We start from the raw sequence: 25298 nt of genomic DNA, 5'->3' as shown, positions 1-25298 counted from the left end.
TGCCCTGAAACAGAGCAAAGGATCATGGCTTGGCTTTGCGGTTCCCTCTCATTTTTAACCTTCACTGCAGCAAAACAATGTTTTTAAACAGAAGAGCTTGTGATTTGATATAGTACATGATATTATTGTCTGACTTTTGACAATACAATTTCACTGAACTTTGTTACAGGTACATCCAGGTTCCATTTGTACCCACAGACATAATTTTCATCATAGCCTGTATAAAGAAGTGGACTAAGTGAGTGTGAAGTCACCCATAGTGTTTGGCTCCAGTCAAATGAAGCTAATCGATACTAGCAGTTACAGCATAGAGGTGAATTTGGAGAGGGGCCACAGTTTTTCAACAGATAGTGAATTGGAGCCAGTCGGTAAAGCAGGAAGCGCGCCCACCTCACTTCCTATTTGGAACGCAGCGGCTAGCAGATATATACCATCTTTATACAACCCAGGCAAATGTGGGTGAAGTGTATTGCCCTCACAACAACAGAATGCATTGGTCTGAGTTCAAATGGTAAAAAGATCTTAAGATTTGATTATAATTCGTCATAGCATAATATAAACTGCAAAGCGTACATTTCTAGTTGTGAGTGCTCTTACCTGTGAGATGTTTCAGTCCTTTGTGGCTCAGGCCGTTGCTGTGGAGTGAAGCTGACCGGGACAGGGGGGAACACTTTGTTGGGACAGGAACAAAAGTGGGGTCCAAGTCCAAGATAAGCTGGTTCAACTGTTCTATTGACTCGTCGATATCTGTGGCTAAAGATGCTAACTCTTCATCTTGGCACGAGGGCTGTGTGTTGTCTGCTCCATCATCTTGTAAGCCCCTCTGAACTGCCTCCCTGCTGCTGGACCCCCTAACGGGTGCATCCGGAGCTATGAAACAAGCTTTGTCATCCTTTCTCTCAGTAACATTGTGATCTCCAGCTATGTCCCTTGTAACCGCAGCGCTAACTATCCGCTGCTGCTGTTGGTGGACCCAGGATTGAGCTGATTCTTCTTCACTTTGGACTGGCCTCTCCTCAGAAGACAGCGAGCACATGCTACTAGAGCTAGGCCTCTCCAAAGCGGATTGCCGTTCATCCTCGTCATCCAAAATGTCCGTCTCTCGCTCGGTGGATGAAGTTTCACCATTTACAGTGTGTCCCAAACCAGACTCGTCACCGATCTCCCCCTCTCCCCCACTGGACAACGTCAGTTCAGTCATGGCCCGTAAAGACGATTGGGCCAGCTCCAAATCCGGAAAACACGATCCAAATTTTCCAAGTTTATATGATCTACACTGAGAAGTCCTGGTTGGGCCGTGGGAGGCCACTGACAGGCCGGAGTCACTGCTACCGGAAGGGAAGCGCTCTGTACAGCTGAGAGGACTGGGAGACAGGGTGAATGAAGAGGATTCTTTAGAGCTGGTCTTCCTCACTTTCGCATATAGCCCGCCATTCGATGAGGAGCCTGTGAACATGGAAAGTAAATATTAGTCAGATGTTCATGGTAATTGTTTGTCTTTACAATATACAAACTGGGGTAGTCAATACCAATACCTATACTTCACACTCTTCCACATTTGAGCCATCTTGATCCTGTTAAAGGTGCACTATGTAACTTTAAAGAGTATGATTGTGAAGGTTGAAAGAAGTTTATCTGATCAGATGAATGAAGGATACAGACAGCAGGCACATGCGTTACGTTTTAAGGGAGTTTTTCTAGTACTTATAGCCCGAGAAAGGTACTATCTATAGAAGGCTGGTCCTATAAGGAATTAACTCATTGTAGATACTGTCCGTACAAGGTCATAAACATGGATATACCGTTAGCTGTTTACAGTGAGGTAGAAAACGTCACTAAAAGATGTATTACAACACCTCTTGTCAACCTGAAGATGAAGAACCTGTGCCATGTAACCGAAGTAGCAGGTTCCAGTGTAGACATCTTAAAATAAGTGTGTGTCGCATTCTAACTTACCCACCTCAATGTTTGAAACACACAGTATTCAACACAAGGTTTAAACAAATAAAACAAAAATCATGCTTTCAAAGAGGAGAGTCCATCATCAGTTTGCCTCCATAGAGATGTTATTACTCATGACATTAAAAGTTTCTGTCTATTGCCTTTAACTTATGTTTTCTTAATCTGAGGAGGATAGCCTCTCCACAAATCAGACCAACATATTGGATCTTGGATATATTCAGCAATAACCTCTCCATGGAGACAAACACGTTGTAGGCCATCCACTAGAAAGGTTACATAATTCAACCTTTAAAAACACCACTCAAATATTATCGCAAAATCATCACCGTAGAAACAACACATTTAGAGTTAACGTAGTGACTCATAATGGGATAGAAAGGTCATTTGGAAGTTTGAAAATCACAAATCTTGATAAAATCTGTCAGTAGGAAGAATTCAGCTTGCAGATCCAACAATAATAACTCGTGAAGGCATCAGTTTCTCCGGATGATACTATGGTAGGGGCGTTGATAAAGTCAGTACACCTCATTAAGATGCTTTTTTCCCCCCAACTAGAACAAAATTTCTAAACTGTCATGTTCAGTTTCAGCCAGTTCCCAACCAGCACATTTCTGTTGCTCTACCTGCATCTCTTTGAGTTGTGATGACAAAAATGCACGCAAGCAGCACACTACCTGTTGGAGCAGAGCCATCACTTCAGACGCACTTCTGGTTTGATAACACAGGGCTCTTTGTGCGGCGCTGGGGGATGCATGTATATAGTGTGTGTATGTGTGTGTGTGTAAAGGACATGTCACTCATTGAGGTCAGCTGATCACGCACAGCTTTGTTCCACTCGCACTAACAAGGTGACACCATAAAAACACCCCCGCGCTTATCTTACAATGAAGGTTGCTTTTTTGGAACAGACAGTCATATTTACTACGACAATACATACAGTGCATACCAGAGCAGTGTGTACTAGCCCCTTAGGTCCAAAGAGGTAATAAAACTCAAATACCAGACACGCATGGTAAAAACCTCACAGCTGCACACAAACTAAAGCTTTAAGAAGTACATTCGTAAACATTCTTGCTTGGAAAACACAATAAGAACCTGAACTTTCACTGTTGCAAACTAGAAACAGGATGCTGGCTTAGAAATCCAGAAAGAGGAAGGTACAGGAGATGACAAGCAGAAAGGAAGCAAGGAAAAGCAGAGAGATAAGGATACAAAAACCCACAAGTTGTTCAGACCAATTTTTTGATGAGTCCTCTCCTGTGTTGTAGTGGTTCGTGGCTGCGTTGTGCGAGCTGAAGAAAAGCAAAGAACATTCCTTCTCTTAAGGTGCTAACAGCCCCCCCAGCGTCGCTCGGCTCCCCCTGCGCTCTCTTACACACTCACACAGCACTGTTTTGCCTCTCTGTCATAGCTTCAACTGCTCGCAATCCCCGCCTCCAAAATCACTTTTCAAACAGGACTGGTCTCCTCCTCTGCCTTCCCCTCTTCAGCCAGCCATGACACACACACCAACACACACATGCACACATACACCCTCCCCTCTGCTCTCTCCCCTCGCATCCTGTCCCACTACACAGGTAACACACTACAGCGAGCATGGGGGACTTCTGTGCCTGCAGGGAATAAGGAAGAAGAAAAAATCTGTGAGGATTTACAGGGACAGAGGTGGATCATTCACCCGCCAGCAGGCATGAGGGGCAGGTGAGAAGGAGCGGGGGCACTTTCGCAGCAAAACACAAAGCACAAGAGGACCTTGAGCTGGCCAATTATGGAGCGGGGAATGTAAACACGGAGGCGGGTTTGTGTGTGCGTGTGCGTGTGTGTGTAAAAGGGGGATGGGCGCGCAACCTGCAACTTGAACCTGGAACTAGCTTTGACAAAGATAAAGGAAAGAAGACGGGACACAAGATGGAGTGATAAGCAGAAGTACATGTGGGAGACGGGACACACAGTAAAAAACAAAAAACAAAACAGGAATTATATCCACAAATTGGGTTGAAATGGCTTGGGAATATGGAAATATTTTTGACAAATGTTGAATTTTAAAATAGTTTTGACTGGTTTCAATAAATATGTTTCTAATTTTAGGATAGTTAAGTAAGAATATTGCAGTTAATAATTCAACTAAACAGACGGCTTCCTTAACTGAACAAACTTTTTAAAAGAGCCAGATCGTTTTCTTTCTAATTTGTTTGCTTTTTTATACTGATTTACATTGAACTGACACAAAAATCAGTGCAGAGGCAGAGCAGGCGACATGAGAGAGAGATTTATACACCAAAAAAACATATTTTACATCATTTACAGATGCTTTTAAAAATTATTATTATTATATTCAACCAAATAAGTAAAAACTTGACACACAGGGTGACTCAGCTCAATTGGTATAGCGTTTGCCCACTGACCCACAGGTTGGCAGTGTGATTCCAGCTTCCACAGATGATTACTGTTGTTGTGTCCTTGGGCAAGACACTTAACCCACCTCACCCCCAATGTGTCTGCGTACTTTGGTGTATGAATGTGTGTGGGTCCTTGATGTAAAGCGCTTTGAGTGTCTTTAAGTTTGGGAAAGAGCTATATATAAATGTTACTATTTAATTTCAAATAAAAAGTAAACATTAAAACAAGGACACAACTACAGCATTTATCTGTGGGAGCTGGAATCGCACCACCAACCTGCAGGTCAGTGGATCTGTCTATTCAACCAACGATGTTTAAGTCAAGGGCAAGATTCGAACTGGCAACCTTCGGATTCGTGGACAAACGCTGCCCAACAACAGAATGTACACACTTAAATGATTCAGGTCTGGATAGAAAAATCTGTATTCACGCCATTTCAACCCATTTCTAACTGACTGTAAATATATTTTTCACGGTGCAGGTTCAAAACAACATTCTTGGTCCTGGATCTAGCATGTTCATCTCCAGTGCATGCGTGAGTGCCTGTGGTTAGCCTAATGGTCGCGTATGTGTGTATCTATGTGTGTTTACATGGCACGTTTGAGGCATGTCTCTTCCCAAAGATCGGCCTATCCAAATTACACGGCTGGAAAGAGCAGATTTAGCCACGGCATAAAACAGCTGGAACCGTCGCCTCGAAACCTCTCCTTAGTGTTATTGTGAGCGCCGTCTACATGTGTGTCTTTGTGTTTATTCCAAGTGAAGAGAGACGCCTGAAAAACAGTCAGCCGCCTCCCAAATATATAGGTCTGGCTTCTGTCTACAAACATGACATTCACCCACTCCTGAAAAAGGCATCTCTAACCACGACAGCTGTAGAGAAACGAAGCCAGTGCCCACAACGCTGGCCGCAGTTCAGACGGCATCAAGACAAGTTGAAATGATAAAAACGTTCAGAAAAACTCATTAGTAAAAGGAGGGCGATATTGACAAATGTGAGAATGTTGATATATTATAACAGAAGTTTGCTAAATCATGTCTTAATCATGTGTTTTAGTTGAGGCTTAAAGGTCCAATATTACACAAAAGTGACTCTTTAAGCTTTAAGCCTTGTTATAATGTTGTTACATCATCAAAAACATACCTGGAGTGTTTTCCTTCATTCATACATGTTTGAGTAACACTTTATTATTAGTCTGGCAATGTCTCCAAAACTCAAAATGCTCTGTTCCACCTTGTGATGTCATGAAGTGGTAGTTTTCAAGTTAAAAGCTACTTTTTACCTTTAGTTCAACAGAGATTGGAGACAGAAAAATCACTTAACCCATTTCGAGCATATGTTTTTTTATTTGAATTTTTAAGCAGCTATTTCTTCAGTATTTTACCATATATTTAAACATATATTCAAAAGAACATAGGATAGGACAAGGCTGTTATTTCGATACACAGCCCAACTCCTGTCACTAGAGCAACACTTCGGAAATCCATTTTACTGACATATTAACACATCATAAAGTCCCACTGCTCCAAACAGCTGCATTTGCCACAAAAAAAACAACAACCCAACTTCAGATAAAAGTAATCCAGCTCTTTATGGCTCTAGTTATAATTTTGTGAGAAAAATGCCTCTTTAGCGGTTCGCTCTCTCCCTCCTCAGACGTGGATTTACAGAGAACAGCTGCGTTCTGCTGCTGCTGGACTCAGTGATACAGACAATATAAACCCGTCTGAGGAGGAATAAATCCAAACGCTCAGTGAGGCCGGAGCTGCTCTCTCGTGTGAGAATTTAAACAACGTCTGTGTAACAACATTAGCTCCACAGAACAAATCAGCCACTGAAGAAGTCAAAGCTCGCTCTATGTTGCGTGCGATCGATTTCCTGTGCGGTTTTATTTATTCTCTGACAATTCTCACCAGGATAATATGAAATACTGTTTTGATCTACTTTGATTCAGAGGAAGAGACGGGCGCTTATGATCTTCATTCAAATATCGTCTGTGAAGATACTTTGCTATGCTTTACTATGTTAAAGTCAAAAGAAATGAGATGGCACTTTCGACTCTTTTATGGGATTTGAATCTTTTTGCTTTTTGATCTGTTTGTGTCAAAGAGCCGTTCAAAAGACTGGCTCTTTTACTATTTGTTTATAGGACAAGGGCAAAGTGAGAACCATTTTAACAACAAACTAATCACAGAGAGAAACGACCAACGCTTACATGTTTTTAAACTGGTTCAAACTGAGAGCATAATCGAAATAAAACAATAATAATAATTTTAAAAGCAACTGTTAAGGATGTGAAATATGGTTTTTGGTACATAAATCTCTCTCTCGTGTCATCTGCTCTGCTTCTGCACTCATTTTTGTGTCATTTCAGTGTAAATCATTATTAAAAAAAGCACACAAATTTGAACATGTTCACGTTAAGGAACCGTTCAAAAGAGCCACAAATATCACATCACCACAAGAAACACAAACTGGTTGACTGAGAATTTCTTGTCTGACTAAAATGGGACATGGTGGTGCCACATTTACACATAAAGCAGGCCTGACTGCAGATCAAACTCAAGGAGAGTGCATCCGAGTTTGAAAGGTGTGAAAAGACAATACTCTCACATTAGGGTTCATTATTAAGATTATAGGGTATAATGCACCCTTTTGCACCTCTGTAGACCCAAACCTGCACAAAAATAAAACAGTATATTTGAACGTGTGCTCTAATAAACTTACAATTCACTCCCAAATCTCAAGATAACTCACTCCATGTCTTCATATTGTCGTGGTTGTTCTTATAAATCATTAGCTAATAGTCACATTAAAATAGATTTAGTCGACTTTGGCACTAAAACAACTAAAGGCTAAAGGCGTACAGGTATAGTCAGTGGTGAAATGTAACGAAGAAAAAGTAATAAAGGTATTTTAGGTATCTGTACTTTAATTAAGTACATTTGTACTGTGTTACTTTTTAATTTTACTTCACTACATTTGAGAGCAATATATGTACTTTCTCCTCCACTACATTTTTTAACAGGACTGAAAAGTAAAAGTAATTTTTACTACTGTTTGAGACCTCCTGAAAAGGCTGAGGGTTTATTTTTGTCAAATTGATAATTTGAGCAAACAAAATATACAGACAAAAACAGGCATAATAAGTTCATTTGTTTTTGTTGAACAAAATTCAGCTCAAATCTTTATCAAAATCACTACATTTGAAACACTATACTTTTACTTTTTACTTTTTAAGTACATTTTTAAACAGGTACTTTAATACTTTTACTTATCTAGATTTTTGCATGTGATACTTTTACTTTTACTTGAATATTTAGTTCCGGTATCTGTACTTTTACTTAATATTTACACTGGCCATAGTATTTTGTATATTACATCATACGACTGTCGATGTCTACCATATTTTCTCTTTGGATATATGTAAAAAACACATGATTACCAGGAGACCAGCTCTAACTCGAAAACCCCAAAACATATTTTAAAAGTAAAACAACCAAGAATCATTAACTTGACATTTTAACTCAAACTTGTCCGCTCCACAGGCCTGAAAGGTCACCTGGCGTCTACCACAGCAGGTTATTTATGTCCCATTGTGTCCTGTGTTTTCACATCTCTGCCTTTCCTGTTCAATGTGGGCTGATAACAGTGAGAACAGAGCCTCAGACACAAACGAAACTAAAGGAACTGCTCAGATTCAAATGGGACTTTACCTGTGTCTTGGTAGGAGTCGCGTCTGACCACAGGATCCAGAGTGTCGTAGTCCACTGTCACCGAGCGCCCGTTGTGCCACAGCTCTCTGCCTGATAAATAAAACAACACAGAACATATATTTTTATACTATTTATTTATTTGAGAAGGGAAACTGCACTTTAGCAACAGCATCCAACAATGCAAATGTACCTGCATTATCTGAGTTTAGCTTATTCCCATCAGTACATATTATAAATTATATTATATAGCGATCTGATAATGTGGCCTTCTAACTTATATTGACCTTATTTGGCCCACTTTTGCCTGTAAACGCTCCAAACTGCCCTCTCTTTGTGGTGGCACTTCCGGGTTAAGGGGGAATTCCATGTATTTCAATGGCAAATTTGGCCTTAAAAATCTGAAACACACACTGGAGGAATTTCTTGTTCGACTAAAACAAATTAAACTCCCTGAAGCTACATCCGAGTTTCAAAGGTGTGCAAAGACAATACTCTTACATTAGGGGTCATTATTATGATTATAGGATACAATGGACCCTTTTGCACCTCTGTAGACCCAAACCTGCACAGAAGTTAAACAGTATATTTGTAGTAAAGTAGATATAAAGTAGTGTTGATTTGTGTAAAATGTTCTGTGTTCATGTGACCAAACAAGTCAACACCTCATGATTCTCTGGAGGCTTTAAAATGGCTCTGTTGTCGGTATAAAACATATTTTCTGTCAAAATCTCTAGCCTCATGCAAAATAATACCACCCAAATGACGATTCCGGTGCCCATTTCAACATCTGGGATAACATTAATACAGTCTACTAACTTTAATCATGAACTTTAACTTAGCCTCGTGTAAAGGCTGTGTATTCTGTTTTGCTGGTGTTTTATACGTTGTTGACTACAGTTGGAAACTATCTGTAAAACTAGTACTGCATATTACACAATAGCTCATCTGTTTGTCCACTGATCTGAAGGTTGGCGGTTCAAAACCCATAATCCTGACATAAACATCATTGGTAGAGCAGAGCACGTCCACTGACTCACAGGTTGTTGGAGCAATTCCAGCTCCCACAGATGAACGCTGCTGCTGTGTCCTTGGGCAAGACACTTAACCAGCCCCGCCCCCAGTGTCTGTGTGCACTGGTGTGTGGATGTGTGAATGGTTAGTTGATGTAAAGTGCTTTGAGCGCTCTGAAAAAAGTGACTATTTACCATTTCCACATTTATAGAAGAGTTTATTAATGTGATCAGATGAAAACAGTTAGATTTGCCTTATGACTTGTGTATGATTTACACCGCTGTTGCCTGAAAATGTGATATAACATTAGTAAATCATTCATTAGCTCAGATATTTTGCAGTGAACAGTGTCGCGGTTACAGAAAGCCCGTGTCTTAGTCATGTTTAGTACAAGTGTGTGTGTGTTTCCCTGTGTACAGCGACTACAATCTGGATTCTTGTCAGATAAGGTTGTGTGATAATGTCTCAAATGACTTCCTGTTGGAGAGCTGGGCAGCTGGAGCAGGGCAGGCAGCAGTTTGGAAACAGCTTTGGAACCGGCTCACCTCTGCAATACTGCCCCCTTCTGTCCTATCAAAGTACTGCGCACAGAGCAATACAGGTTTGGTTTGTTTTAAAAGATATTTTGTAGTGGATCCCATAAGAGTAGCTACTTGAGGTTTAATGGAATCTGAATAAAGATGCACTGATACCAGTACTGGTTGGTTAAGCCGATATCCTAGTTGGATCTTTAATTGGAGGTAAAAAGGCAAGGCATGGCAAGTTTATTTGTATAGCACAGTTGGTACACAAAGTAATTCAAAGTGTTTTACAGAATAAGAAAGACATTAAAATCACAACAGAACAAATCAAAACTCAAAAGAAATGAAAAACTCGAATAAATAATCGCAAATAATCATCATAAAATTAACATAAGACTATTTACAAGCTAATTTTGGCCTAGAATGTCTCATAATGTTTGAACTTTTATACATACAAGGCTGTTCAGTAGCGATTTTAAGTATAAATAACAGTTGTATAACATAATTGGATCTCTTGACTGCGTAATGAAATAAGCGCCATTTACTGTCCCAACACTGGTGTTAATATCAGCAGATACTTAAAACGTAAGTATCGATATCGGTGTCAAAACTGAAAAAGCTGGATTGGTACATCCCTAAATTTGAATAAAGCTGGTTCTGTAATGAATCTTACCGCCTGAACACACACCGATTATGGAGGTTTACAGTGGTTTATTTAGTCTGTGACGATGCAGTGTGTTTACACCAGGCACCCGCCCTGACTCCTGAGTCATTCAAATGTAACTGGGTTAAACTTAAAATGATAAATATATAACTGAAATTAAAGTGCCTATGACAGGTTCTGATGATTTTCAAATTTTGACTTAATTTGGTCGAACAATACTTGTAAGAAGAAGAAATTTGTGAAGAAAAGTTGAAAAATATGTTGAAAATTACAGGAAGTAGAGAGCTCTATTTTAGAGAGTTCTATACTGACATTAGGGAGAATTTCATCCAAAAGTGTGGCACAATTTACACAAGAAACACATTTTTACAGTATTTTAAATATTATTTTAACAAATTAAAGGTATTTTCTTAAGTGTTTATTTTCACACATTAAAATTTGTGTGTATTAGAGCAGTTGTGGCCCTGTGTACCACATTGTTGCTAGGTAACAGTTATGGAATCCTTTAGATGATATCATGATTTTCAACCAGGAAGTAAAACTTGAAATTTTAAAAATAGCCAAATTGGACTTTTTTTTTTTCTTCTAATTTGTTGTAAAATCTTAAATATAAAGATCTTGAGTGTGTTTTAGTAAAGTGAGTAGTCCAAACTGTGACAGACACTTCAAGTTCAAATGAATTAGAGAACATTGGACAATCTTCTCACATATTTTGAATAGTTGTCATTGAATCCACTACGTCTGGTTCACAGCCCAACAGCTGAAACACATTGCATCTTTTACATTTTTTTCTCTCTCCTGTTTTTATCTCATTCCAAAAGTCTGATTGCTGGATGTTAACCATGCATTCCTACCTGCTCTGAAATGAGTGCTGGGAAATAACTAAATACTTGTACTGAAAATACGTGCTCTGAATACAAGTTTTGAGTACCTATTGAATACTAATTTGAGTACCCATGTTACTATTTCTTTGGGTGATACAGTTACAGTTACATGCGGTACTTAATTATGTAATTTTGACTTTGAACTTCACAGTGTTAGTGAGGAAAAAAAAGAAAACACATCTCTTGCAATGTGTGTGTGTGTGTGTGTGTGTCTGTCTGTCTGTCGGGGTGTGTGTGTGTGTGTGTGTGTGTGTGTGGTTTTCTGTCTCTAATTAGACTTAAATGAATGCATAACACAAACCAAGCTGTTTGTAATTATATCTCATGTTTTTTTCACTATATAATGCAACTTGGTGTAAAAGTATTTCGAGAATTCAAGATGCAGAACTGTGATTGGCCCATGTGTCAAAAACATATGAATTCTGGTATTCAGTAATGTGTAACCAAATACATTTTCAAGCTATTCTTGTGTTTGCATTGTGATTTCAATATCTTTCTTATTTTGTAAAGCACTTTGAATTAGTTTGTGTATGTATTGTGCTGTACAAATAAACTTGTCTTGCCTTCTTCCAATGACAATCTGCGATAGTTAAATATGTTTTGTGCATCTGAACCTACCTGCTATCTTCTCAGGGCTGTCTGAAAAGAACAACTCCACTTTTCCATTTTCTGGGAAACAGGGATCTGGAATAAAACCCCAAAAGCAGACAGTTACGTGTGTGTAGCACTGTCTCCGTGTGCACCTCACACCTGTGCTGCAGAACGCTGATAAGCAGCCAAGGTCGGCCCAGGTATTTGCACAGGAGGAGCAGACAAGATTTATTCTATCTGTTACACATTGATAATTCAATACAGCGGAGTTGGCAGTTTGTAAAAGGCACCAGCAGCAGGTCATAAATACCTTCACTGGCACAGTCCAAGTCGGCTTTAAAGAACGTGAGAGACGGTCCGTGCACCAGGCCCGTGTGGAACTGCAGCCGAAACACAACCTGACGGGTCGATAGACGCCAGTTTTTGTCATAGCAAACGACCTTAAAAGAAAAAGAAACATGTGAGTTTTAAAAGTACTTCAAAAATAACCAACTTTTTTTCTTATGCAAGACAAACATAGTCACCAGTCATATACAGTAGTGACAAGTGGTGAAAAGACATACCAAGACATGCTAAGACACATCAAGACATACCAAGACACAACAAGACACACCGAGACATACTAAGACATACTAAGATAGGGGTGCGCGCGTGTGCGTGCGTGTGTGTGATATTTGGTGATTTTGGAGGGGGTAAGGTGGGGACAGCAGAGGAGATTGCAGGTGTTTCAAGTAAGAAGAGAATGTAAATGGGTGGAAGATAAATAAAATAAACCAGGTAATTTAAAATATAATTTAAAAATATAAATATATAAGTGAAATTAAAGTGATATACTATTGAGTAAATAAAAATATAAATGTATGTCTCTACCTTCAAAATAATAATAGTGTTGACTGGTGATGCAGTTAAAGATTGAGTGGTTGACAAGCCAAACATAGGCCTGTCACCAGAATACATACACAGAGATATACTGCGATATACAATAATATTGAAAATACTTTACATCACTGACACAATAACAATAAGGCAAGATAAACCCAGTAAAACATTTTTAAATAGACAGTATCATTAAAATGCCCGAGGTGCAAAAATAATAGCACAATGAAGCTATAATTAGAAGACGTTTTTCAGCCCCCTGCAGCTCAGATCTTATAGTATTACAACAAAAATACCCACAATGCACATTTCTGCTGGCTGTGTTTTTATACATTTGTTATTAAAAAAAAGGAGAGAAGGAAAACAGAAGGAGGAGAGGAGGAAAATAGGAGTAAGAGAGAGGCTAGGAGAGAAGGAGAGGAGGAAGCGAGGAGCTTGGAAAGGAAGAAAGGAGGAAGAGAGGAGGCGTAGAAGAGAAGGACAAGGGGAGGAGAGGAGGAAGAGAGGAGCTTTGAGAAGAAGAGAGGAGGAAAAGAGCAGGAAGAGAGGAGCTAGGAGAGGACGAGAGGAGGAAGAGAGGAGGAAAAGAGGAGGAGGAGGAGAGCAGGAGAGGAAGAGAGGAGGAGGAGAGAAGCTGAAAATGAGGAAGAGGAAAGGAGGAAGAGAGGAGGAAAAGAGGAGGAGGAGGAGAAGAGGAGAGGAAGAGAGGAGGAGGAGAGGAGGAAGAGAGGAGGAAGAGAGGAGGTTATACTTTTGCCAGGAAGTGAAATGTGAAATGTAATGGAATCTATTTTATTGCTAAAAAGTTACTGACTGTGGCTTTAAATGATTGACCTGCACTAACCCCATATGTCAAATATTAACTGTTTGATTTGAAATATATCACCATTCAAATCTATTCTCTCATTGTTTAGTAATTACAATCACTCTCACCATAATATCTCCCTTGAGCAGCTGGGCAGGCTGGAGCACGAAGTAAAGCCGGTCTGTCTGAGCCGCATTCACGTGACTGAAACACAGACAGACGCCTGATGACTTTAAAACAACGGGTCAATTCAAGTTTATTTATACGGTACTTTTGAAATAAAGTGTCATGCTGTGATGTGACCTGTTGTACCAGGGTCACTAGTACAACACTGAACACTCTCATAATGACTTACAAGACAGCAGACGTGCACACCGCCTGCAGGCTTTGATAAACACGCAGAAAAAGACTGCATCCTAAAACAAATAGATAAAAGAATGAAAATTAATATGAAAAAATTAACTCTAAAAATTCTAAAAACTCTCAAAATATTTCTACTGTTTCCATTTTAATATAATTCATGCATGTGTAAAGAATATTAATGTCACAGCTGTTTGGGTTTGACAAGAATCTGTGTAATGAGTTTTCTTCATCACAAAAGTTTAACTTTATAATATTCATTTAATAGCGAAAAATGCCACCTGCTTGTCTCCATGTGATGTTATTGCTCATGCCATACTGTGGAATATTAAACTTATATGTATGGAAACAAGCAGGTGGTGCTATCAGGCTGTTACAAGTCAGATCTGTGGAGAGACAAAGTCGTTCACAGTAAGAATGCAGGTGTTTCAATGTATTGCTCAGCACTAAAAATATGCCTAATTGGATCATTGCAAAATAAAACAGTGAATTTATGGCAATTTATGGAGACAAACCAGAGAAGTTACATGTTGCTCCTTTGACTTTTTTCACATTTAGACTCAAAAGATGAAATTAAATCTGTCAACTGGACAAATCATTGTAATTTCGTCCGGTTGACAGATTTAATATTTAATTTCGTCTTCTGCTATGGATCAGACCTGGACGACTGAGAGATTACACAGACATTTTGGCCAAATATAACAAATGCATGAAGATGACTATAGCTTCAGCATGTTCATGTTAGCTTAGCACTCACCTCCATCTGGCCTTATTTTGGGCAGACTGTGCAGAACCACACACAGGAGGAAGGACGGATTGGGACACATCCTTAGCCCCCCCTTGAGCATGCTCCCGAGCATCCACACATACCTGAGGGACACACAGTTTATCTGGAGAGTGTCAGCCTGAGGACACGTGAGTCGTTACAGTCAGCTGACCAAGGCTGAGGTCACTCAGGGGCCATTAGTCATCGCAGACGTGTGGGCTACTTGAGGATGACCTTTGACCCTGTCTAATCAGACATACCTTTTCTGGGAGGGGGTCATCAGAGGGGCAAGTTTGTCGTGAAAGAATCTTCTCATGGCAAAATGGTCCAACGAAAGGTCTGCACTGAGAGAGAGGTGAGTATGCATTTGTAGTGAATTTAAATAATGGGCAGCTGATACAGTAAAACATGAGGACGTGGTAAAATATGACAGAGGCCTATATCACCCTGTGGTATTCAAGCTATTATAATTAAAACAAAATCATACATGTTAATTGATCTTATTCAGCCCCACCCACTTTTGCCTCTAAACGCTCCAAACTTCCACACTTTGTGGTGACACTTCCAGTTCAGTTCAATGGAGAATTTGGGAAAGGTTTTGCTGCTAAAATCTGATATAAAGCAGGTTGATTTGTGTAAAATGTTCTATGTTCATTTGCAACAAGTCAACACTGCACCAATTCTCTGAGAGGCTTTAAAATGGCTCTGTAGCACGTAAAAACTTATTGACTGTCAAGATAGGCAGCCCCATGCAAAATAATACAACCCGAATGACAATGACGGAACAAGGTGAATAGGTCTGTGCAGTTAATCAAGAAATCGTGAATCAGTTGTGTTTGGGGTGTTTGAATTTGAGAGATTTACAGCCAAGCCTCTGACAGAAAAAGCATGTGGTTTGCAAAAGAGTTCAGACTTTGCTGGAAGAAATTGGTTTATTTTTTGTGTTAAGTAGGACACATTAAAAGTCTCTATTATTTATCTTAATCAAATCAGTACTAAGTTCGATTGGACAAATGATGTCACCATATTAAAAGTGTGGCTTCATGCAGTTACTGTGAACAATTATTTGAACAAAGACATTCAAATCAGATGCTAAACTTGGATCTGATTTCCTTGTTTTTATATAGGCTCAGTTCAGAACACAAACCACACAACCTTATGTAACCAAGTTCTTTGTTTCACTCTGTATTAGGACTGTTCTATGACAGTGGGTGCACTCAAATAACTCTTTTCTCGCGAACTGGCTTGACTCTGGGAAGTGAGGCTGCGACTAAAATGAAAGTAAATAAATTCCCAGGTGGTTGACAGCAGGATCCCTGGCTGAAAATCAAACAACAGTCCCAGTTCAAAGTCTCCTCAATCACTTGTCCCGCCCTGCCCCTGAAAAGGCCTCTCTAATGTCCAACAGCAACTGTCTGTCTGCTGACCCGAGTTTACCAAAACAAAGCAGTGCTGACACCAATGAATCTAATCACCCATAATTCAATACTGTCGGACTGTATTCAAACATGACAAGGCATCTATAAGGAGTAGTTGAATTAACACATACTGTACATAAGGGTGGTACAAAATATGGATATTTGCTAAGTCAGTTTGCAAGATATTCCAGGACAGAAATTGATATTACAGGGACAAATATGATAACCAAATCATCCTAGTGGACAGTACTGCTCAGGTCCTGACAAGAACCAGGAAGTACTTCACACATACGTCCTGTGCTCAGGTCTCTTCACTGGCTCCTGTGGCTCAGAGAATAGATTTTAAAGCAGCTCTGCGTGTGAACAAGTGTCTCCATGGACCAGAACCAAAGTACATGGTAAGGCAAGGCAAGTTTATTTGTATAGCACAATTGGTACACAAAGTAATTTAAAGTACTTTACAGAATAAAAAAGACATTAAAATCACACAAATCAAAACATATAAATAATCACAAATAATCATCATAAAATTACCATTAAAACAGAAGAGTGCAGAATAAAACCCTTTCAGCCCTTTCATTTTGAGTCTAGATTTAAACATTCTGAAAGTAGAGGCCTGTCTCACATTTTCAAGAAGACTGTTCCAGGTTTTAGCTGCATACAATTGAAATGCTGATCATCTCCAACATGTTAGTGCCATATGAACCATCTCACTCTGAAGACTTCAGGGACCTGCCTCCTGCTGGTGCCCAGAGTCAGGACTAAACCAGGACTAAACCAGGACTAAACCAGGACTAAACCAGGACTAAACCAGGACTAAACCAGGACTAAACCAGGACTAAACCAGGACTAAACCAGTACTAAACCAGGACTAAACCAGGACTAAACATGGGGAATCAGCATTTCTGTTTTATGCAAATAAAACCTGGAACAATCTTCTTGAAGATGTGACACAAGCCTCTATTTTGACAATTTTTTAATCCAGGCTCCAAATGGTTCTGTTTAGCTGTGCATATGACTGAAAGGTTTTATTCTGCACTCTTCTCTTTTAATGTTAATTTTGTGATGATTATTTATGTTTTGATTTGTTGTATTGTGATTGTAATGTCTTTTTTATTCTGTAAAGAACTATGAATTACTTTGTGTACAAATTGTGCTATACAAATAATCTTGTTTTGCCTAATGAGAATGTCTGTTTTACCATCTAAAGCCAAGAGACTACAGCTGCACAATAAACTGCAAAATATGATGATGTCATGTATGAATCATGATGAACTAATGCCAGTATGCTAATAGGTGTGAGAGCAGCCATTAGGGGCCTGAACGGTTATGCAAAATAAGTCTCAGGCACAGTTCACGTTTAGTAGCTGTAACTCAATGGGCCTAGCTATTAAACACAAACTGTATTCAAACAGATTTGTTAGCTTCAGTGTAGTTAGCTCCTCCCTTCAGACAGATATAAGGCAGTGTGCAGCAGTAATCTGACCAGAACTGAAGAAGCAGCTTCAATGAGCAGTGAAATGTCTTCACTCTAAAACATTTGTCCAGTTGCAGAATAGTTTGTTTTGTTTGTTTTTTTTGCTATTAATTTATGTACCACTGTTATAAAGTGCCTCCAAAACCACTGTAGATTTTTGTAGTGGACTGAATCTTGATTTGAAAAATATAAATAACAAGTTGAATCACAATTGCAACGCATGTAAAAAAAAAAAAAAAAAAAAAAATGCATTTGGATATTTTTTGCATAATTGTGCAGCCCCAAAAGAGGTATTTACAGACCTGCTTTTTCGTGGGTGACAAAAATTATATAAAGTAATAGACAAACCATAACAATATTTCATTCTGAATCTCAAAGTCATATGTACTGTATGTTTAGTGCTATTACCTGGAAGACAAGTTGCTGAAATGGATGTAGGAAGCCAGCAAAACTCCAATCAAGCCTTTCCCTCCCTGGAATTGAGAGAAAGAGTATCATAATAGGAACAGTTAATAACACAAAGTAAATAGGTACTTCATATCACACTCCATACAACTGTACAACAGCTCACCCTTATGCAATAGATAAAGCTAATGTGTCCATGTTCATCTTGGCACTGTTTCTCTTTTCCCCACCACCTCCCTTCTATCGCTTTGATATATTAGACCTATTTGTAGAGACGGGTCAGTGTTGTTCATCTGGACACTGTTTTTGCTCTCAAGACCATCTGTTTACAGAAGCATCCTCAATCCATGGACAGAGACCACAACAAGCCAATAAAATGCTAATCAGATACTTAACAATGCTGAAAGTGAGGCAGCCAATACATAATAAGGCCATAACGACCCATAATGATGTTAGCTGTAAACAAGGGCAGGGCAGTTTCACTCTAAAACTGCTTCCTTTGGGGCTGGTCTTTGTGAACTCAGAGTTGGATAAAGTCTCAGTGTCTCAGGCCAGTTCTATTGAGTGGAAATCGCAAAAACGGTGTGCAGATGACCACCATTGAAACCATTTCTACGTGGAACCACTCCTGGACGAATGAGGGCTTATACGTCTGTTAGCTTCATATTGTATTGATCCTCTTATTGTTGTAGATAGCTTTATATTGTTTATCTTTGTTATTTTATTGTAATATATGAGCAACTGTGTATTCCCACTTTCTCTTATGGATCAATAAATCAATTCTGTTTAAATGTGTGCACTCTATGGACCCTTTTCAAATGTGTGCACTCTTTGGGTCCTTTTTATTTGAGGGCGTTACTGCAGCCCTATACTCCACCCAGAGCCCTGAGGTCAGCTGACCAGCTCCTGCTGCTGTGGCCAAAGCCAGGCTCAAGACCAAAGGCAGCGCCCACACTATGGAACAGCGCCCTCTGCCTGTCAGATCCTCTCAGTCTTTAACGCAGTTTCTTCTCCCTGGAGTTTCGTGTTATCTGTGTATGTGTTTTTGTAGATTTTTATGTGAAGCGCTTTTGGAAGCTGAAGATTTTCTTAAATGTGCAATAGAAATAAACTTGGATGGAACTGAAAGTCTAAGTTGCAATAAATGATTCTGAATGTATGTTTTTACCCGACAGTGGAGCACCAGCACATGCTTGTGATGCCTGTGCAGCCAGTTCTCCATGGCTGTGCACACGTTGATGATCTGGTCGAGGTTTGGAGCCAGTTGGTCTGTCCAGCCTGTGTCCACAACCTGGTGCAATAAAATACACACTCATTCACCGCTGATCTACCTGCCTTGCGTTATATTGTCTGACAAATATTACCTTTTGGGGTGATCTGCTGAACGGATCATTCCTGTTTGAGAGATTAATGAACTGGAAAAATAAGAAAGAGAGTGAGAGTGATTTTGATGCAGGCAAGAAGTCCAGTGAAGGGTACATTGAAAGTAAATTGGATTTAATTTATATCATAGGGTTGTCAAAAGTATCAAAAATCAGATAATCGATACTAAAACTTGTATTGAAACTAGATACTCGTTTGAGCAACTATAAATTCTAAAAGAGACATTCTCAGGACAGAAATGAACCTTTAGTGAATAGCTTTAGAATGATCTTGAGCTGTATCATTCACAAGTATAAGACACATAGACTAGTATATGCCCAGGGACCACTGTGGAACCTACTGGACACTGAGGGATTACACAGATATAAGGCCACATGGGAATAGAAAACAAAGTACTACCATTTAATGTTGAAAATCACATTCTATTGTTTAAAAAAAGTGTGTGTTTTATTATCATCATGGTATCGGTATCAGTATTGAGGATCAAGTCTATTCCTTAGTGTTGAAATTGAGTTTGAAATCTTAGTTTCATTACTACACTGTTACAAAAATAATCCATATAAAACATTCTATGCATTAGTCACTTAGGCTTACATTACAATCAACTGTGTGTCTGGTATACTGTTTACTATTGTCACTTCTTCTTCTTGTCCTGCTTCTTGGCACCTTAGCTCCAGATTGTAATGAAGAATCTGTTTTCAATTGATTTTATATTGTTAAAGGGCCCATATTACGCTATTTTCTGATTTATGTTATAAAGTTGTTTCCTCATCAAAAACATACCTGGAGTTGTGTTGTGTTTCATTCACACATGTTTAACATACAAACTTGGCGTATTTAGGCTGAGAAAACACTCTTTTCCACCTTGTGATGTCATTAAGTGGTAATACAGGAAGTGCTCCACTCTTTGTGTTTTTAAACTCAAATCATTTAGATAATTTCAGCCCTGGAATTGCCATCTTACTGAACAAAAGGTAAAGGTAGCTGTTAACATGAAATCTACCACTACATGACATCACAAGGTGGAACAGAGCATTTTGAGCTTTGGCGATGTAGACAGACTAATAAACACAACTCCAGGTATGTTTTTGAGGCGGTAACAACATGATAACAAGCTCACAAGAGTCAGTTTTGCATTACACAAGTCTAGCTGTTGATCTCACCATGTAGTTGTGCCCATGTTTTGAATGCAGCATATGTGTAATCTGACTGAGGTTGTGCAGGTAGGAGTCGTCTGAGCACTCCCTGGGACACACTACAGTGATGATCCGTTCTGTGATGTAGGTCAAATCAATCGGCAGTGCCTCCTCCATGACCAACACGAGTCACACGGAGCTGAGGAGAGACAGAAGTGAGAGAGAGGTTACTGGACATTTGACTTGACAGTTCAACATATTTTTAGATCCAGAATGTACCGAAACCAAATCAGGGTTAAACTGAGTCATAAGGTTTAAAGGAGTGTGATGCTGACACAATGGAAATTATTAACAAACTGTAAAAAGGAAGTAAATCCTAGAAACGGCTATGAAAATAAAACACAAAAATGAAACAGCACAATGATGAAAAATTAAATTAAATTAATTTTAATATGGCTGTTTGCAAGATAAATGACGAAACTAATGTAAACGGTAACACACTTTTATATATACTACACTTTTCCCACCTTCAAGTCACTCAAAGCACTTCACATCAAGGAACCACTCACCCATTCACACACATATTCATTCACCAGTGGGGGGTGAGGGGGGTTAAGTGTCTTGCTGAAGGACACAATGTCAGCATTCATCTGTGGGAGCTGGAATCGCATCGTCACCCAGTGGATTTTACCGCTCAACCAATGATTTTTATGTAGAGAGCGGGATTTGAACCACCAACCTTCAGATCAGTGGACAAACAAGTGAGCTACTGTAAGTTTTCTGATACAGGGTCCATCACCTTTTCGTCTCCTTGGAGATATTATTGCTTTGCTTGGAATGTTTCACAGTATGGCATTAAACGTAGCTACTGTATCACCATGAAAACCAACAGAAGAAGCCACCAGACCAAGTTACAGGTCAGATCTGTGGAGAGGAGGGCCTGCTTGCTATAAGAGTGTATGTTTTATGAGCAATAAAAACACATTTAAGTTAAGAAATGGAAGATGGCTTAATGTCACACTGTGGAACATTTCAGTAATCTCCATGGAGGCAAGCAGGCGACAAACACTCCACCAGAAAAGTTGCATGGTGCACTTTAATATCTAAAATTATAAGAATGTTGATCATCCATCCATTTTCTTCCTCTTCACGGGGGCATCAGTCTAAGCAGGAACTCCCAGACTTCCCTCACCCCAGACACGTCCTGCAGTTACTCCGTTGGGACCCCAATGTGTTCCCAGTCCAGCTAAGTGACATATAGTCCCTCCACCGTGTCCTGGGTCTTCCCCGGGGTCTCCTCCCAGTGGAACCTGCCCGAATGTTGATCATATACCACCAATCTGCAGAATTTCATATTTTGACAGAACACAATGGTACATTTTGTCTTGCACATCCCACAGCTCCAACCCCACACTTGTCACTTCTGTCCCTTCCCAGCTCCTGCCATTCAAATGTTTTCCCAGGATTTATTTTAGGGATGCCCAGAAAGTGAAAACTCCCACATTCCAGGGTAAAACCATGGAAAGCCTGAATAGTCCGGTGTGGCTGTGCTGTGCAGTGCTGAAGCGTCCTGGTCTATGGGAGTGCACACAGCGAGACACGGCCACCCTCGCCTTCACCCTGACCATGTGACCACAGCAGTGTAAACAGTGATAGGAGCCCGGGTTACTCCATCGCAGCTGATATTTACTCACAGTATAAATGTCAGGACGGATTGGTCTGATGGCGTAAAAAACAGCTTCTATGTTTTACTGGTGATTACCCTGTTGCCATAACAACTCTAATAGCGGTACATGTACTTTCCCTTTTTGTATATTTTCTGACAGGGTAGGTCAGTCGTCAAAGAAATGCAAACACAATGTTACTTTTAGAACATGGTTCATTCAGTTGTTTTTCTTTCATTCATAATAAGAACAGCTAGGCCTGTTGTGATAATTACTACATCAACTTATCATTCAGTATATGGAAGCTGCAACAAGTTTTTTGGGGAGTATACATTTTCTTTGCACAATTTTGGGTTATTTTTTTACTAAATTATAAAATTTAAGCCATAAAAGCTTGAATTAATAACTCCTATGACTCATTACAGATACAGACTAATGACTAAAGTGCTTCATTCTGCTTTTTATTTATTGCAGCTCATGTTTTTTGTACATTTAGAATCATTTTTGTTGCAATATTATCATTTATCGTGTATTTTTACCTCCTCAATACATCGCACTTCAAAAGTTGTTATTGTGACAGGCCTAAGAACAGTATTTATTTGGTACCAGGTCTAGCGTGAACAGTGTTTTGAGATGCAATGCTTTTTAAGGATGTCACACAAAGTACAGCGCACTTTTGGTAAACAAGACAGACATCTTAACCTCTGTCCTGTCAGTTGACCTGGTATTGAATGACACAATATGGCTGAGTGCTCTCTTGCAGATGCAGATTTGGCTTAGAGATAGACCGTTATAGCGGATTTTGCACTTTTTATCAAGTCTGCTATCTGTCTTCAAGCTCTGGTAGACTACGACAACAGGCCAATATTTGCTTTTAGGTTGACAACCAGACTTCTTTTGAACACTTTAAAGGGCCCATATTACGCTATTATCTGATCAGTGTTATAATGTGGTTTCCAGTGGGTTTTTAAACTCCATACATCTTCACGAGAATCATTTGAATAATTTCAGCCCTGGAATTGTCAATCTCTACTGAAACTAAAGGTAAAAGGAGCTGTTAACTTGAAAACTACCGCGTCATGACATCACAGGGTGGAACAGAGCATTTGGAGCATTGAAGATGTAGACTGATTGATAATAAAGTGTTCAAACATGTGTGAATGAAACAAAACACAACTCCAACTATGTTTTTGATGAGGTAACAAGATTATAACATGGCTTGAAGCTCACAAGAGTCAATTTTGTGTTTTCTTCAGCAGTCTAAGCAGGGACTCCCAGACTTTCCTCACCCCAGACACGTCCTCCAGCTCCTACCGTGAGACCCCAAGGCGGTGGGACTAAGATTTTGTGTAACATAGGACTTTTAAATTTAAGAGGGCTCTGCAAAATGTGATTACTCTCTTCTCACTTATTTGTAGTGATGCAACAGCATCAATTATTACTTTGATGTAGATTTTAGTGTTTCATTATTATACTTTTTTGTAGCATGCACTAAAGACAGTTTTATGTTTATAGTTACTTTATATCATATATTGAAAGAAATGATCAAAATAAAGTTTAAAATTTCAGCAGAACTTATAGGCCAACAGTTGCTGGAAAAAAATAAAAAAAACATGCCAAGATTACCATAGATTTTTTTTGCAATGGTGGGTCCAGACCAAACTTACTGAAGGTGCATTTGAGTTTCAAAGGGGTGCAAAGTCTGTACTGTTTCATTAAAGGACCTGTATTATGTTATTTTCTGATCTATTTTATAATGTTGTTTCCTCATCACAAACAGACCCAGAGTTGTGTTTTTTCATTCACACATGTTTAACACTCAAACTCTGTATATTTAGGCTGAGTTCTTCTCTCAAACAGAAAACACTCTGTTCCACTTTGTGATGTCATGTGGTGATACAGGAAGTGGTCCACTGTTTTTAAACTCCACACACCTTCACTAGAATCATTTGGATCATTTCAGATCTGGAAATGCTCTGAAAACTGAACTAAAGGTAAAACATAGCTTGTCTGAATGGAAACAAAACACAACTAGACGTATATTTTTGAGGAGGTAACAACATTACAACATGACTTAAAGTTCACAAGAGTCAATTTTGCGTAATACAGGGCCTTTATGTGTCATTATTTATCCCGTCTCAAATGAAGGTGCAAACTTTTATCAGTGAGGTTGCAGTGCACCCTTTTGCACCCCTGTAAATCCGGGCCAGGATTTTTTTACACATGCAATTTTGGAGCAATTTTCTGCCAAATGTGCAACTTTCTTCCTTTTTTTCTTTGTTTTTTTCCGTACTATTTATGTGTTATTGTATTTTGCTGAGACTTAACTATTTTGCTGAGTCTTTTATCTAGGCCTAAACAGGATTAACTTAATGTGACTAAACCACAACTCATTGTTCTTTCAGTCTTTAACTACAACTATATTTAATTAAAATCTAATTACACCATACATGGAACTGAAATCCAATCTGACGTCTTGCTTGCCATTGCCAAAACAGACGGGGAAAACTGCAGCTGCTCTGTTTTAATGAGCGCCTTGTCCCCAATTATGTATTTCGGGTTGTGTTTTCTCTGCATTTTCAGGACTGCTGTAATCTAAATTTGCCAGTGCTCCGCGGGCTGAAGAACCAAAACAAACGGAAGTGTGTGCCCCTTAACCACACATGCATACACAGATATACACCCATGTTCCTTACTACTGCTCAGAAAAGGCCTTGAGCTGCCCACGTCTAATTATAGTCTCTATTTCCCATTCAAAACGAAAGCATTCCAAAACGGATTAGCCATCTTTGTGTCTTTTCCTTCATATTGGCACAAGTTGGCATTGACCAGAACTCAGGTGTTTCGTCTGACAGTACGCAGCTTAATTAATCCTGTTAATTGAGCTTTGTACAACTTTTTAAATGGGCAGAAAATACAGGTTTGTTTCCTAACTAACTTCAGTGGTTGTTTATAATTATATACAACTAAACAACAAAGTATAAATCAATTTGAATTATAATCAGCTGGCAATGTTATTTGCATCTTATAAGAACAGTGGCTTTTCAGGAATTATAATTGCACTTTTAAACAGAAAGAAACACTTCTGCAGTGAGCTTCAGATATTTAATGTGTCAATGGCCCAAGCCTCCATCTGCAGGGAGCTATTTCTCTGGAAAGCATGAGTCCAATCAACTACATTGCCTCATTCAAACAGAAGGGAGGAAACACTTTTATCTGAATGGCAAGATTGTTTAAGGAGTGAAACTTAACTGTTAT

At 39.2% G+C, this 25298-nt stretch overlaps 1 protein-coding gene across 2 annotated transcripts in view; it reads right to left on the bottom strand.

Moving 5' to 3' along the window:
* Positions 1 to 25298, bottom strand: part of si:ch211-191a24.3 (tensin-3) — a 64380-nt gene that overhangs the window by 38945 nt on the left and 137 nt on the right. The window contains exons 2-13 of one of the 2 annotated variants that reach the window (XM_033964887.2): positions 20404 to 20575; positions 19222 to 19272; positions 19026 to 19148; positions 17861 to 17925; positions 14818 to 14901; positions 14549 to 14661; positions 13787 to 13847; positions 13560 to 13635; positions 12061 to 12190; positions 11778 to 11843; positions 8080 to 8169; positions 598 to 1446 (exon numbers count right to left, since the gene is read on the bottom strand). In XM_033964887.2, the coding sequence (XP_033820778.1) occupies positions 598 to 1446; positions 8080 to 8169; positions 11778 to 11843; positions 12061 to 12190; positions 13560 to 13635; positions 13787 to 13847; positions 14549 to 14661; positions 14818 to 14901; positions 17861 to 17925; positions 19026 to 19148; positions 19222 to 19272; positions 20404 to 20553 (1858 nt within the window). In that variant the 5' untranslated portion in view covers positions 20554 to 20575. Of the gene's footprint in view, positions 1 to 597; positions 1447 to 8079; positions 8170 to 11777; positions 11844 to 12060; positions 12191 to 13559; positions 13636 to 13786; positions 13848 to 14548; positions 14662 to 14817; positions 14902 to 17860; positions 17926 to 19025; positions 19149 to 19221; positions 19273 to 20403; positions 20576 to 25298 lie in introns of those variants that run through there. The other variant, XM_055221433.1, reaches the window with a different exon arrangement.

The sequence above is a fragment of the Periophthalmus magnuspinnatus genome, chromosome 4 (genome assembly GCF_009829125.3).
Source record: "Periophthalmus magnuspinnatus isolate fPerMag1 chromosome 4, fPerMag1.2.pri, whole genome shotgun sequence".
Taxonomy (NCBI): Eukaryota; Metazoa; Chordata; class Actinopteri; order Gobiiformes; family Gobiidae; genus Periophthalmus; species Periophthalmus magnuspinnatus.
The sequence above is the reverse complement of the archived record's forward strand: the minus strand, read 5'-3'. Positions and strand labels throughout refer to the sequence as shown.